General features: G+C 42.7%; 1 protein-coding gene across 1 annotated transcript in view; it reads right to left on the bottom strand.

Moving 5' to 3' along the window:
* zbtb45 (zinc finger and BTB domain containing 45) overlaps positions 1 to 15,477 on the bottom strand; it is a 34,467-nt gene extending 18,990 nt beyond the window's left edge. Inside the window, exons 1-3 of the mRNA XM_061984313.2 lie at positions 15,045 to 15,477; positions 5,754 to 7,058; positions 5,328 to 5,465 (exon numbers count right to left, since the gene is read on the bottom strand). Coding sequence (XP_061840297.1) covers positions 5,328 to 5,465; positions 5,754 to 6,803 — 1,188 coding nt within the window. The 5' untranslated portion in view covers positions 6,804 to 7,058; positions 15,045 to 15,477. The remainder of the gene's footprint in view (positions 1 to 5,327; positions 5,466 to 5,753; positions 7,059 to 15,044) is intronic.
* Positions 15,478 to 16,189: the final 712 nt, after the last annotated feature.

Genomic DNA, 16,189 nt, shown 5'->3' on the forward strand with positions numbered 1-16,189 from the left:
CTGCTTTTCAGTATCGTCAGTACAGAATACTGAACAACCCTTTATCCTTGGCAAGGCTATTTTCAGCACTCGAGCACTGAGTCAGCCCTGAAGAAGAACGCCTGCTGTCTTAAAAAAAAAAGAATCCAATGTTTTCATATATTTATGAATCCATGGAAGCCTGTCACAAATGTGGACTTGGCGCTTCTGGTTGGCCCCCAGCTAATAAACAAATGATAATTGAAAGGTGCGAGTGTAGCCGAAGTATAGTTGTGGTGTAACTCCGCTTGACAACACCAGCTTTGCCAGAGAATAAGATGTAGCAGAAATAATCTGTGATGCAATTCATCCATCCATTTTCTACCGCTTGTCCCAAGAAAATATTGTTTGTAATGTAGTAGTAGTGATATTGTTCAAGTATTGTGAGTATCGTATTCATGGTTGGCTACTTGAAGCGAGTATCATTGTCCTCCTGTCGGTGGATCTGGTCATCTGTGGATCCTCAGGTGGCTGTAGAGACCAAAGCCAGATCCACAGTCTTTTTGCAGGATTTGAACGGTTGACTGTGTATGTGTAGTGGTGGTGGTGGTGATGGGAAGAGCATACCTGCCAACTTTTGAAATCAGAAAAACCTAGTAGTCAGGGTCCAGGGGCCGCAGGACCCGGTAGGTCCAGGACAAAGTCCTGGTGGGGGGTTCAGGGGGGTTTCGCCCCCCGACGCAAAATGATTATTAGCATTCAGACAGGTTAAAATGTTGCTAAAACCATCACTGTTTGGGCGACGAAAAACGTTGAAAGTTTTCCACTTGTATCGCTAGCAACGGCATTAGACTTGTGTTTTTTTGTCCCAACGTGGTCTTTTACATCGCTAATTCCTCCGTGTCCGATCGAAAAATCTTGTCTGCACAAGGTGCAATTCGCGTACTTTTCACCCTTTTTGGAACGGATAATTATTCCCGGACAGGCTTTTGAATATTCTTCACGGAATGACTGCAGTTTTCTTTTCGGTTTAAGACTCGTTTGCGATTTTTCTCCGGCTGATTCCATGATCGTTCGCTCGTTTGGAAACAATGGCAACTGTATGGCGTCACATTAGTGCCAAAAATCCGAGCGCATAAAAACTGTTACCGCGCGATGATTCTCCACTTCGTGCGTGCGTGCGACACCATTTTGCGCGCGCGTGGTGCCTTTCTGTGCGCGCGCGCGGTGCCTTTCTGCGCGCGCGCGACGCCTTTCTGCGCGCTCTCTGTGTACTCCTGGCATCTCTCCTCGCGCTGTCATGTTTCTTTTTGGCACTTTGGGGGCGGGTATGCTTAGACGGCCCCTCCTTTCTGATTGGCTGTGAGCATTTTTCATATGACCAATCATTCTTCAACGTTGTAGCCATCTTACCTCGGACATCTAGCCTCAATCATTACATTGATGTCAATGGTACATGTACTAATTAAATTACCATAACTTGCTCGATTTTCGACCAATTTACAAACGGTTTGCCTTGTTACAAATCTTATTACATGTAGATATGACATAGGATGCTGTACCTGTTGAAATTACCTCTTTCGCTTTAAAAAAAAAAAAAAAAGACTTAATTGTGCAACATAGTTGTGTAGGGTCAGTGTTAGTCAGTTCTCTGATTATTTTAAACTGTTTCAGAATACATTATTAAAAGCTATTTTTAACATTTTAAAAACAAAATTCAAAGATTATTTCATTAATTTTATGGCTGAATCAAAAGAAATTCCATAAATTAGAAAACAAATGTTCAAGAAGAAGTGAAAATATAAAATAATGTTATGGTTGGATGTTATTGCTGGTGGACCAGTTCTGGCTGAAAGATGTGATTATGGTGTTTGTTGTCTTATTATTTATTTGGGTCACATTTTGTATTACCCTGTATTGTGTTTATGTGGTATGAAATAACCTTCATCAGCGCGCGACATTTTTTTATCCACTTCTTCCTCCGTAAATCTTGATACATATTGACGATGACCCGCCCTGCTATACTTCTGATTGGCTCTGAGCATTTTTCAGCGTTTTTCGCCTGACCAATCAGAAAGGAGGGGCCGTCTAAGCATACCCGCCCCCAAAGTGCCAAAAAGAAACATGACAGCGCGAGGAGAGATGCCAGTAGTACACAGAGAGCGCGCAGAAAGGCACCGCACGCGCGCTAAAAGGCACCACGCGCGCGCAAAATGGTGTCGCGCGCGCGCACGAAGTGGAGAATCAGCGCGCGATAACAGTTTTTATGCGCTCGGATTTTTGGCACTAATGTGACGCCATACAACTGGTGCCTCGTGCTTGGCAGCGGTGCTATAAATAGCCTCGCGCATGGCATTCGGAATGGCTCGATAGGAAGTTACGGGAAGCAGTGTCGATTGTCATTGTTATTACGCAATTTCGTGAATAAAACTTTAAAAAAAAAATTTTTTTTTAATTAATGAAAAACCGTATTTTTTATCACTGCAACCGTAACCCGGAATAGGTTGATGAAAACCGTACTAATTACGGGAAAACCGGAGTAGTTGGCAGGTATGGAAGAGCGGTTTTGGTGGCAGATCTCGTCTGCCTTTGTTGCCTTTTGGTTTTTTCCGCAGAACAGTGGATGTCCTCTTCAAGATGTGCGGTGCCTTCATGGACCATCGTGCACCACGCATCTCTCGGGATGGCAACCTCCTCTCAGTTGTTGAGGTTGAAGCGGCATTTTCTCAGGTGGGTTTTGACCTAGGACACGCTGGAGGGACTAAGTCTCATAACTGGCCTAGGAACGCCTCAGTGTCCCCCTGACACAGACGTCTGGGCCTCTCGCTTAGACAGCTGCTCCTCGCGACCAGGACTCGGATAAGCGGCAGAAAATGGACAGATGGATAGGTTTAGATGCGGTCTTTGTACCGCTTCTTTTGCTTTCCTTGGGTATGTTGTCCCTCCGTCAGTTGTCCATACAGCATTTGTTTCGGGAGGCGGTTGTGAGGCATGCTATGACGTGACCTGTCCATCGCAGTTGATGCTGAGGACATTGTCTTTCTTCAGAGCCCTGACGTTGGTTCACCTATCTTCCCAACAGATCCTGAGGATCTTGCGGCGAAAGCACTTGTGGTACTGCTCTAGGACTTTCAGATGTCTGCTATAGGTGGTGCAGCTATCAGTCCCATAGAGCAGATTGGGCAGAACTACAGCTTGGTAGACAAGGAGTTTGATCTTGACCTGGATGCTCTTCCTCAGCTTAACGAAAGCTTTGCTGGCACACCAGCACCAATCAACTCGTTTTGCTCTATTTTTCATTTGTTGTTGCTTATTGTACAATGTACTTTGTGGAGAATTGTTCAACTTCTAGAGACTTATCCAATTCTTTTAGTGACCTTTTTTTTTTTAATTAAAAATGACTAGCAACAAATCTGTCATCTTTTTTTGGTTCTAATGGAGACTATACTTTGTTTTTAGAAGCTTTTCACTTCTGTTGCTCCATGTCCGTGACGAACAGCGAGAGCTGCTGCTCCAGATTCATTTTCATCGGTTCCTTTTCGGTACAGTAAGAAAACAACAAAATATACATTTTTGGGTTATTTATTTACCAATTTGCAAAACTTCCACCAAAAAATATTTTTCTTTGTGGAATATTTGATGTGAAGTAATCGGAACCTTGGATAGGTCAATAATTCATAGTAACATTGATTTTGATTCAATATTATGTTTTGAGCAATGACAGTTTGAAAGAAAAAAAAACAGCTTTGTTTTACTAGTCAACATTGCAACTTTTTCTAAATTACATTTCACTTTTAAGCTTTTTTATTTCACTTTTGTTATGTTTTTGTTTATTTTAATACATACTTGCCAACCTTGAGACCTCCGATTTCGGGAGGTGGGGGTTGGGGGGTGGGGGCGGGGGCGTGGTCGGGGGTGGGGCGGGGGGCGTGGTTGGGGGCGTAGTTAAGATATATATATATAAGAAATACTTGACTTTCAGTGAATTCTAGCTATATATATATATATATATATATATAAATAAAATAAATACTTGAATTTCAGTGTTCATTTACAAACTACAACTCACAAACACTTTAGAGTTAGGCTCCACCATCAGAATGTGTACTTAAACTTATAAAGATCACATGGATATTATTCAGTGAGTTGATTCACCAAAACTAACCTGTTATACAGGAGGAAAAAGCACACAGGACGTTTCAATTGTTCACAGACTGGTCGCGCTCATCAGAATGACAAGACACTTCCGGTCTGCAGGCGATAGCATTCAATTGGGAAGAAACGCCCTACTGCCCCCTACTGACCAATGTGAATACTGATAAATTTGTAATGACAGCTCCAAAAACGAATTCAAACCACAAAATAAAATAAATAAATCAACACAAAAATGTGACACATTATGGGTGGGTCACATATGCAATGTACAGTAGATGGCAGTATTGTCCTGTTTAAAAGTGTCACAACATTGCTGTTTACGGCAGACCAACTGCTTTACGGTAGACACTGTTGTTGTGTGTTGTCAACACGTCACTCAGGTCCGCCTGAATTTCGGGAGAAAATTTGTCCCGGGAGGTTTTCGGGAGAGGCGCTGAATTTCGGGAGTCTCCCGGAAAATCCGGGAGGGTTGGCAAGTATGTTTTAATAGTATTTTTAGAATGTGCCGTGGGCCTTTAAAACATTAGCTGTGGGCCGCAAATGGCCTCCGGGGCACACTTTTGACACCCCTGCTATAGATAATAAAACATTAAATCTGATAAATCTATGGATAACAAGCAGAGCCTGGCGACGCATGCGCGTTTATCATAACTCTCTCTCTCTCTCTCTGTCTCTGCCCCTCCCTCACCAATGCTGCTGCACGCACAATTTGTTTTGTTTTTAACCCCTTCTTAACCCTGAACGTACATTGAAAATACACGCAACCCTAACATTAAATGCCTCATTTGAGGCATTTAAGAAACTCCGCCCTGACAGCTACGCAAAAGAGGACATGTCCGGTGAAAAGAGGATGTATGGTCAGTTTATCCTAGCCCGTTAGCTGCTAGCATGCCGTGTGTTGTGCATTGTTTAAACAACGTGCGTTACGCTACTTAATATGTCCGTGTGGAAACTCGTTCGGTACACCTCCGAACCGAACCGGAACCCCCGTACCGAAACGGTTCAATACAAAAACACGTACCGTTACACCCCTAGTGCACATCTATCTATATTTAGAGTACGATTGAGAGCTTTTAAAGGAATCAGCAATATTTGAATAAATGCCGGGTACAACAATGATCACTCAATTGTATTCTCTCTACAGGATTCTCCAACATGTTTCTCTTATTTCTCATCAAACGCAAAGGCATCACACTTTTCCATCATAACCTCACCTGTCCGAAGCCCGCCATGTGTCCCTGGGGGCCGCCGTGCTCTCCGTCCCGTCTCCCGTCCTCCAAGGCGAAGGCCGTCCCGTCGGCGTCCTGAACGCCTTCATCTTTCACCACCACGCCTTCGCCTCCTCCCAGCACCTAGGGGACGACAGGGCTCAGTCTTAACAGCGGGATGGGATCAAAAGCGGGCAACACGGCGGCAGAATGAAGGCGGCGTGTTTGAGAAGCTTTTTCGACACGCTTATCGACGTACAGCGAACATGCAGGCGTCCATAGGGTTTCAGAGCGTAAGGAAGCTTCTGTGTGATTGCGTGCCGACATGTTAGTCATGCACGCCAATGCAGTGCAAAAAGCAAAGACAAGCAAACCAATGCAGCTCTGAAAGCTGTAACCATGGCAACTCATCTCCATAACCACCCCTCCCACCTGGAGTCTGAGCGGCTGCCTCTGCTTGCGGCTGTGGCTCGCCCCCCTGTCTCGGTCGCCGCCGTCTCTCCCTCGCTCTCTGGCGTCCAAGTCCTCCTCCTCGCTGAAGCGCTCCATCCCCACCAGCTCGTCGGAGAGGTCGGTGGCGTTGCCGCGCAGGCTGTCCCTGCCGATGCTGTCCACGCTGCCCACGCCGGAGCTGCAGCTCGCCGAGAGGCTGCCGGTGCTGGCGGCGCCGTTGGCCGTCTGCGCCAACAGATCCCGGAGCTTGTAGCGGACGTCCTGAGTGCAGCTGGGGCTCTGCTTCATCAGGATGGACCCCGCTCCCGGTCCCAGCCCGTCGCCGTCGCACAAGGGCCCGGGGCCCATGTCTCCCAGCTCCATTAGATTGTTGGCTTGCTCCATCGGGCCGGGCCCGCTCTCGCTAACACTGATGTTGCCGCCCAAGGCCGCGGCGCAGTCCACCATGAAGTTAGAGAAGTTTGGGTAGCCCCCGCTCATGCCGCCTCCGCCTGAACAGCTGCCACTGCTTTCCCTTCCTTTGCCCCCGCCACGCTCCTCTTGTTTGGGGAGCACTCCTCCAAGCATCCCCCCTCCTGTGGCTGCAGCTGCCGCCGCTGCTGCTGCTGCTGCGGCGGCGGCAGCTGCACTCGCCGCCCCCGCCGCCGCCTTCCTCTGCGAGATGATCTGAGTGCACTCGTCGATGACGGTCTTGATCTGCAGGATGCTGGCGGCGGTCAGGATGCAGAGCGCCTGTGACTGCAGCACGACCAGCGATCCGCTGTACATGAAGTCCACCAGCTGCTTCACGGTCTCCGCTGGCACCAGCGGCGGCACCGAGATCTCAGAGTGGCCCAGCAGCAGCTTGTCCTGGAAGAAAGGGCTGCCGGCCGCTAGGACGCAGGCGTGCGCGCGCAGCGAGGCGTCGTGTATGCGCACGGTCACGTCGCAGAAGAGGCCCTCGCGCCGCTGCGTGCGCAGGGCCTCCAGCACCGACTGGCTGGAGTTGTGCAGGTGGATGTAGTGCACCGTCTCCGTGCCGGGCGCCATGGCCGGCGGCGGCGAGTCGCTGGGGACGGGGTGGGGGTGGGGGTGGGGGAGGGGAGGGAGGTGTCTGGGGTTTTGCGTCAGCTTGAGGGGCGAGGCGGACAGGGAGGGAAACGGGTAGAGCGCATGGGCCACGGTGGGGCCGTGTCCCCTCAGAGAGTCATGGGGCTGGCGACGCCCGTCAAACTGCAGCGGGTGGAGAGCGAGGAGAGCCGCCGCCGCCGTTCTGAGCGGGATGGTCGAAGTTGCCGGAATTCACTGAAAAAAAAGACAGATACGGTCTTTTAGTGGCGAACGGAGCAGGGACACTTCACAACATGTGTGTATGGTATGCCAGCTGCACGGCGGCAGAGAGAAACGCAATTCAGAGGGTCATAAAAACTGCCATGAAGAACACTGGCTGCTCTCTCCCCTCCCTAGATGAACTGTACAGTGCCAGGTGACGCAAAAAAAACAAAAAACTTTGGGGTGATTTTTATTTAATGGTAAGTCTCGGCGGACACAAGGTGGGCAAAAAAATAATAAGAATAAATAAACTTTGGGGTCATTTTTACTTAATGGTAAGTCTCGAAAATGGATGGATGGATGGATGGATGGTAAGTCTCGGCAGACACAAGGTAGGGAAAAAAAAATATATATTTTTTAAACGGGTCATTTTTACTTAATAATAAGTCTTGGCGGACACAAGGTGGGCAAAAAAAAACAAAAAAAAAAAACTTTGGGGTCATTTTTACCTAATGGTAAGTCTCGGCGGACACAAGGTGGGCAAAAAAAAATTTAATAAATGTTTAAAAAAAACAGGTAATTTTTACTTAATGGTAAGTTTCGGCAGACACAAGGTGGGCAAAAAACCCAAAAAACTTTGGGGTCATTTTTACCTAACAATAAGTCTCAACGGACACAAGGTGGGCAATAAAAAAACAAAAACAAACTTTGGGGTCATTTTTACTTAATGGTAAGTCTCGAAAATGGATGGATGGATGGTAAGTCTCGGCGGACACAAGGTAGGGAAAAAAATATGTTTTTTTTTTGTTTTTTTAAACGGGTCATTTTTACTTAATAAGTCTTGGCGGACACAAGGTGGGCAAAAAAAAACAAAAAAAAACTTTGGGGTCATTTTTACCTAATGTAAGTCTCGGCGGACACAAGGTGGACAAAAAAAATTAAATAAATTTTTTTTAAAACGGGTAATTTTTACTTAATGGTAAGTTTCGGCAGACACAAGGTGGGCAAAAAAAACAAAAAACCTTGGGGTCATTTTTACCTAACAATAAGTCTCGACGGACACAAGGTGGGCAAGAAAAAAACAAAAACAAACTTTGGGGTCATTTTTACTTAATGGTAAGTCTCGAAAATGGATGGATGGATGGATGGTAAGTCTCGGCGGACACAAGGTAGGGAAAAAAATATGTTTTTGTTTTCTTTTTTAAACGGGTCATTTTTACTTAATAAAAAGGTAATGGTAAGTTTCGGCAGACACAACGTGGGCAAAAAACCCAAAAAACTTTGGGGTCATTTTTACCTAACAATAAGTCTCGACGGACACAAGATGGGCAAGAAAAAAACAAAAACAAACTTTGGGGTCATTTTTACTTAATGGTAAGTCTCGAAAATGGATGGATGGATGGATGGTAAGTCTCGGCAGACACAAGGTGAGCAAAAAAAAAAACCAAAAAAAAAACTTCGGGGTCATTTTTACTTAATGGTAAGTCTCAGCGGAAATAAGGTGGGCAAAAACAAAACTTTGGGGTCATTTTTAGTTAATGGTAAGTCTCCGCCTGCGATGAGGTGGCGACTTGTCCAGGGTGTACCCCGCCTTCCGCCCGAATGCAGCGGAGATAAGGCCCCCCCCCCCTCCCCCCGTGACCCCGAAAGGGACAAGCGGTAGAAAATGGATGGATGGATATTGAGTTTACAACCCCCTGGTGCTGTTTTTGTACTTATTTTGAACATAATTATTTCTCAATTGTTTGTAAATGTTGCAATTTATAAATAAATAAATAAAGGTTTATAAAATAAAATAAAATAAATAAAAACTTTGGGGTCATTTTTACTTAATGGTAATTCTCGGCGGACACAAGGTGGGCAAAGAAATAAAAAAAATAAATAAATAAAATACTTTGGATCATTTTTACTTAATGGTAAGTCTCAGCGGACACAAGGTGGGCAAAAAAAAATAAAATAAATAAACCTTGGGGTCATTTTTACTTAATGGTAATTCTCGGCGGACACAAGGTGGGCAAAAAAAATAAAAAAATAAAAACTTTGGGGTCATTTTTACTTAATGGTAAGTCTCGGCGAACACAAGGTGGGCAAAAAAAAACAAAAAAACTTTGGGGTCATTTTTACTTAATGGTAAGTCTCGAAAATGGATGGGTGGATGGTAAGTCTCGGCAGACACAAGGTGGGCAAAAAAAAACAAAAAAAAACTTTGGGGTCATTTTTACTTTATGGTAAGTCTTGGCGGACACAAAGTGGGCAAAAACAAAACTTTGGGGTCATTTTTACTTAATGGTAAGTCTCCGCCTGCGATGAGGTGGCGACTTGTCCAGGGTGTACCCCGCCTTCCGCCCGAATGCAGCGGAGATAGGCTCCCCCCGTGACCCCAAAAGGGACAAGCGGTAGAAAATGGATGGATGGATATTGTGTTTACAACCCCCTGGTGCTGTTTTTGTACTTATTTTGAACATAATTATTTATCAGTTGTTTGTAAATGTTTAAATTTATAAATAAAGGTTTAGAAAATAAAATTTAAAAAAAACAACAACTTTGGGGTCATTTTTACTTAATGGTAAGTCTTGGCGGACACAAGGTGGGCAAAAAAATAAAAAATTAAAAAATTAAAATACTATTTTTACTTAATGGCAAGTTTTGGCGGACACAAGGTGGGCAAAAAAACAAAAAAAATAAAAAACTTTGGGGTCATTTTTACTTAATGGTATGTCTCAGTGGACACAAGGTGGGCAAAAAAAATAAAAATAAATAAACCTTGGGGTCATTTTTACTTAATGGCAATTCTCGGCGGACACAAGGTGGGCAAAAAAATAAAAAATAAAAAAATAAAAATACTATTTTTACTTAATGGTAAGTTTTGGCGGACACAAGGTGGGCAAAAAAAAAAAAAAAAAACTTGAGTCATTTTTACTTAATGGTAAGTCTCGGCGGACACAAGGTGGGAAAAAAAAACAAAAAAAATAAAAAAACTTTGGGGTCATTTTTACTTAATGGTAAGTCTCAGCGGACACAAGGTGGGCAAAAAAAATAAAAATAAATAAACCTTGGGGTCATTTTTACTTAATGGTAAGTCTCGGCGAACACAAGGTGGGCAAAAAAAACAAAACAAAAAAAACAAAAACTTTTGGGTCATTTTTACTTAAATGGTAAGTCTCGAAAATGGATGGATGGATAGATGGATGGTAAGTCTCGGCAGACACAAGGTGGGCAAAAAAACAAAAACAAAACTTTGGGGTCATTTTTACTTAATGGTAAGTCTCAGCGGACACAAGGTGGGCAGAAACAAAACTTTGCGGTCATTTTTACTTAATGGTAAGTCTCCGCCTGCGATGAGGTGGCGACTTGTCCAGGGTGTACCCCGCCTTCCGCCCGAATGCAGCGGAGATAAGGCCCCCCCACCTCCCCCCGAAAGGGACAAGCGGTAGAAAATGGATGATGGATGGATGGATATTGAGTTTACAACCCCCTGGTGCTGTTTTTGTACTTATTTTGAACATAATTATTTCTCAATTGTTTGTAAATGTTGCAATTTATAAATAAGTAAATAAAGGTTTATAAAATAAAATAAAAAATAAAAAAAACTTTGGGGTCATTTTTACTTAATGGTAATTCTCGGCGGACACAAGGTGGGCAAAGAAATAAAAAAATAATAAAAATAAAATACTTTGGATCATTTTTACTTATAAGTTTCGGCGGACACAAGGTGGGCAAAAAAAAAAAAAAACTTTAGTCATTTTTACTTAATGATAACTCTCGGCGGACACAAGGTGGGCAAAAAAAACAAAAAAAAACTTTGGGGTCATATTTACTTAATGGTAAATCTCGGCGGACACAAGGTGGGCAAAAAAAATGTAAATAAATAAACTTTGGGGTCATTTTTACTTAATGGCAATTCTCGGCGGACACAAGGTGGGCAAAAATAAATAAAAATAATAAAATAAAATACTATTTTTTACTTAATGGTAAGTCTCGGCGGACACAAGGTGGGAAAAAAAACAAAAACAAAAAAAACTTTGGGGTCATTTTTACTTAATGGTAAGTCTCGGCTGACACAAGGTGGGCAAAAAAACAAAAAAAATAAAAAACTTTGGGGTCATTTTTACTTTATGGTAAGTCTTGGCGGACACAAGGTGGGCAAAAAAAACAAACAAAAAAAAAACTTTAGGGTCATTTTTAGTTAATGGTAAGTCTCAGCGGACACAAGGTGGGCAAAAACAAAACTTTGGAGTCATTTTTACTTAATGGTATGTCTCCGCCTGCGATGAGGTGGCGACTTGTCCAGGGTGTACCCCGCCTTCCGCCCGAATGCAGCGGAGATAAGGCCCCCCCCGCCCCCCCGAAAGGGACAAGCGGTAGAAAATGGATGATGGATGGATGGATATTGAGTGTACAACCCCCTGGTGCTGTTTTTGTACTTATTTTGAACATAATTATTTATCAATTGTTTGTAAATGTTGCAATTTATAAATAAGTAAATAAAGGTTTATAAAATAAAATAAAAAATAAAAAAAACTTTGGGGTCATTTTTACTTAATGGTAATTCTCGGCGGACACAAGGTGGGCAAAGAAATAAAAAAAATAAAAAAATAAAATACTTTGGATCATTTTTACTTATAAGTTTCGGCGGACACAAGGTGGGCAAAAAAAACAAAAAAACTTTAGTCATTTTTACTTAATGATAACTCTCGGCGGACACAAGGTGGGCAAAAAAAAAACACACAAAAAAAAACTTTGGGGTCATATTTACTTAATGGTAAGTCTCGGCTGACACAAGGTGGGCAAAAAAACAAAAAAAAATAAAAAACTTTGGGGTCATTTTTACTTAATGGTAAGTCTCAGCGGACACAAGGTGGGCAAAAAAAATAAAAATAAATAAACCTTGGGGTCATTTTTACTTAATGGTAAGTCTCGGCGAACACAAGGTGGGCAAAAAAAAACAAAAAAACAAAAATACTTTTGGGTCATTTTTACTTAAATGGTAAGTCTCGAAAATGGATGGATGGATGAATGGTAAGTCTCGGCAGACACAAGGTGGGCAAAAAAAACAAAAACAAAACTTTGGGGTCATTTTTACTTTATGGTAAGTCTTGGCGGACACAAGGTGGGCAAAAAAAACAAAACAAAAAAAACTTTAGGGTCATTTTTACTTAATGGTAAGTCTCAGCGGACACAAGGTGGGCAAAAACAAAACTTTGGAGTCATTTTTACTTAATGGCAATTCTCGGCGGACACAAGGTGGGCAAAAATAAATAAATAAAATAAAATAAAATACTATTTTTACTTAATGGTAAGTTTTGGCGGACACAAGGTGGGCAAAAATAAATAAATAAAATAAAATAAAATACTATTTTTATTTAATGGTAAGTCTCGGCGGACACAAGGTGGGAAAAAAAACAAAAACAAAAAAAACTTTGGGGTCATTTTTACTTAATGGTAAGTCTCGGCTGACACAAGGTGGGCAAAAAAACAAAAACAAAAAAAAACTTTGGGGTCATTTTTACTTAATGGTAAGTCTCAGCGGACACAAGGTGGGCAAAAAAAATAAAAATAAATAAACCTTGGAGTCATTTTTACTTAATGGTAAGTCTCGGCGAACACAAGGTGGGCAAAAAACAAACAAAAAAAAAACAACTTTTGGGTCATTTTTACTTAAATGGTAAGTCTCGAAAATGGATGGATGGATGAATAGTAAGTCTCGGCAGACACAAGGTGGGCAAAAAAAACAAAAACAAAACTTTGGGGTCATTTTTACTTTATGGTAAGTCTTGGCGGACACAAGGTGGGCAAAAAAACAAAAACAAAAAAACTTTGGGGTCATTTTTACTTAATGGTAAGTCTCAGCGGACACAAGGTGGGCAAAAACAAAACTTTGGGGTTATTTTTACATAATGGTAAGTCTCCGCCTGCGATGAGGTGGCGACTTGTCCAGGGTGTACCCCGCCTTCCGCCCGAATGCAGCGGAGATAGGCTCCAGCACCCTCCCGTGACCCTGAAAGGGACAAGCGGTAGAAAATAGATGGATGGATATTGAGTTTACAACCCCCTGGTGCTGTTTTTGTACTTATTTTGAACATAATTATTTCTCAGTTGTTTGTAAATGTTGCAATTTATAAATAAAGGTTTATAAAATAAAATTTAAAAAACAACAACTTTGGGGTGATTTTTACTTAATGGTAAGTCTCGGCTGACACAAGGTGGGCAAAAAAAACAACTTCGGGGTCATTTTTACTTAATGGTAAGTGTTGGCGGACACAAGGTGGGCAAAAAAAAACTAAAAACAAAAACTTTGGGGTCATTTTTACTTAATGTTAAGTCTCGGCTGACACAAGGTGGGCAAAAAAACAAAAAAATAAAAAACTTTGGGGTCATTTTTACTTACCGGTAATGGTAAGTCTCAGCAGACACAAGGTGGGCAAAAAAAAAATTAAAAAAAATAAACCTTGGGGTAATTTTTACTTAATGGTAAGTCTCAGCGAACACAAGGTGGGCAAAAAAAACAAAACAAAAAAAACTTTAGGGTCATTTTTACTTAATGGTAATTCTCGGCGGACACAAGGTGGGCAAAAAAATAAAAAATAAAAAAATAAAATACTTTGGGTCATTTTTACTTAATGGTAAGTCTCGGCTGACACAAGGTGGGCAAAAAAACAAAAAAAACAAAAAACGTTGGGGTCATTTTTACTTAATGGTAAGTCTTGGCGAACACAAGGTGGGCAAAAAAAATAAAAATAAATAAACCTTGGGGTCATTTTTACTTAATGGTAAGTCTCGGCGAACACAAGGTGGGCAAAAAAAACAAAAAAAACAAAAAAAACTTTTGGGTCATTTACTTAAATGGTAAGTCTCGAAAATGGATGGATGGATAGATGGATGGTAAGTCTCGGCAGACACAAGGTGGGCAAAAAAAACAAAAACAAAAACTTTGGGGTCATTTTTACTTTATGGTAAGTCTTGGCGGACACAAGGTGGGCAAAAACAAAACTTTGGGGTCATTTTTACTTAATGGTAAGTCTCCGCCTGCGATGAGGTGGCGACTTGTCCAGGGTGTACCCCGCCTTCCGCCCGAATGCAGCGGAGATAGGCTCCCCCCGTGACCCCGAAAGGGACAAGCGGTAGAAAATGGATGGATGGATATTGAGTTTACAACCCCCTGGTGCTGTTTTTGTACTTATTTTGAACATAATTATTTATCAGTTGTTTGTAAATGTTTAAATTTATAAATAAAGGTTTAGAAAATAAAATTAAAAAAAAACTTTAGAGTCATTTTTACTTAATGGTAATTCTCGGCGGACACAAGGTGGGCAAAAAAAATAAAAAATAAAAAACTTTGGTGTCATTTTTACTTAATTGTAAGTCTCGGCGAACACAAGGTGGGCAAAAAAATAAAAATAAATAAAATAAAATACTTTGGGTGATTTTTACTTAATGGTAAGTCTCGGCTGACACAAGGTGGGCAAAAAAAGAACAAAAAAACAAAAAAAAACAAAAAAAACTTTGGGGTCATTTTTACTTAATGGTAAATCTCAGTGGACACAAGGTGGGCAAAAAAAAAAAAAAAAAAAAAAAAAAAAAAAAGATGCGACCCTTTGAGAAAACTGAGATAACTCCGACGTGTGGTGAGCATTTTGACACTTTCGAAAAATCTTTTTGACCAGGCGAGTGACGTTAGCTCGCAGCCGTGACGTGCTAAAACGAGCTAGCAGCTAGCTAGCTGTTGACATTAGCCACTCGACTCCCGCACAGAAATGAGCGCCAAATAACAACGACGGCGCCGGGCACGACACACGTTTCTGTAAGACTTAAAATCAGACTTAAATATACAAAATAAAAATCACCTGGCAGAGCGTGTAGCTTCGCGTAGAAGCAGCCATCCGTGCTAAGCTAGCTCGATGCTAGGCGCTAGCCTAGGCTAACATGTTGGGGTGGGGGGGGGGCAGGAAGTTAGCACGCCGAGCTAACTAGGCTGCGTGTCACATTTACACGCACGATGTCGGAATGTTCACTGCGTACCTGCGAGGCGCGCTGACACTTGTCTGATGCGGACGATGCGGGCAGGAGGAAGCCGTCAGTCGGACGCTCCCCGAGCTGCTGGGTGAGTGCTGCAAACAAACACACACACACGCACGACAACACGCACACACTCCACGGACTCGGAGATGGATGTGATGTTTGCAGGCAGTGGGGAGGGAAAAAAAAAAAATCACGCAGTGTCTCAAAGAAACACACGCATGCTCACTGCTGTCTGGAAGTAGGACAACTACACACACACACACACACACAGAGAGAGAGAGAAGGTTCAGGAACACCTGTAAACGCCCACACAATGTTGAGGGGGAAAAAACATTCTCATGAAGACAAAGACTATTGTTCTAATGGTTTTTTATCACATCTGCAAATGATTTTGCATGTCAATTTTGCTATGTTGCATGATCATCAGGACTCCTCCCCCTCCTATCCAGGAGATGTCGAAAAAAAGCAGCTGCCTGACCAGAGCTCAGATAATCTGCAGAGACTCCTCCCACCCCCCACCAAGGACTGTTTTCACTGCTACTGCTCTGACAGTGTTTTTTTTTCAACCTTTTCTGAGCCCAAGCACACTTTTTTCATTGACAAAATTCTGAGGCACACCACCAGCATACTTGCCAACCCTCCCGAATTTCGGGGCCCCTCCCGAAAATCTCCCGGGCCAACCATTCTCCCGAATTTCTCCCGATTTCCACCCGGACAACAATATTGGGGGCGTGCCTTAAAGGCACTGCCTTTAGCGCCCTCTACTACCTGTTGTCGCGTCCGCTTTTTCTCCATACAAACAGTGTGCCGGCCAAGTCACATGATTTATGCGGCTTTTACACACACATACACTACCGTTCAAAAGTTTGGGGTCACCCAAAGAATTTTGTGTTTTCCATGAAAAGTCACACTTATTCACCACCAGAGGTGGGACCAAGTCATTGTTTTGCAAGTCACAAGTAAGTCTCAAGTCTTTGCCCTCAAGTCCGAGTCAAGTCCCGAGTCAAGACAGGCAAGCCCCGAGTCAAGTCCAAAGTCAAGACTGGAAAGTCTCAAGTCAAGTCCTAAGTCCTGCATTTTGAGTTTCGAGTCCTTTCAAGTCCTTTTAACCACAGACTAATATATTAACACAGATTGTGTATGCT

This window comes from Nerophis lumbriciformis, linkage group LG25, assembly GCF_033978685.3.
Source record: "Nerophis lumbriciformis linkage group LG25, RoL_Nlum_v2.1, whole genome shotgun sequence".
Taxonomy (NCBI): Eukaryota; Metazoa; Chordata; class Actinopteri; order Syngnathiformes; family Syngnathidae; genus Nerophis; species Nerophis lumbriciformis.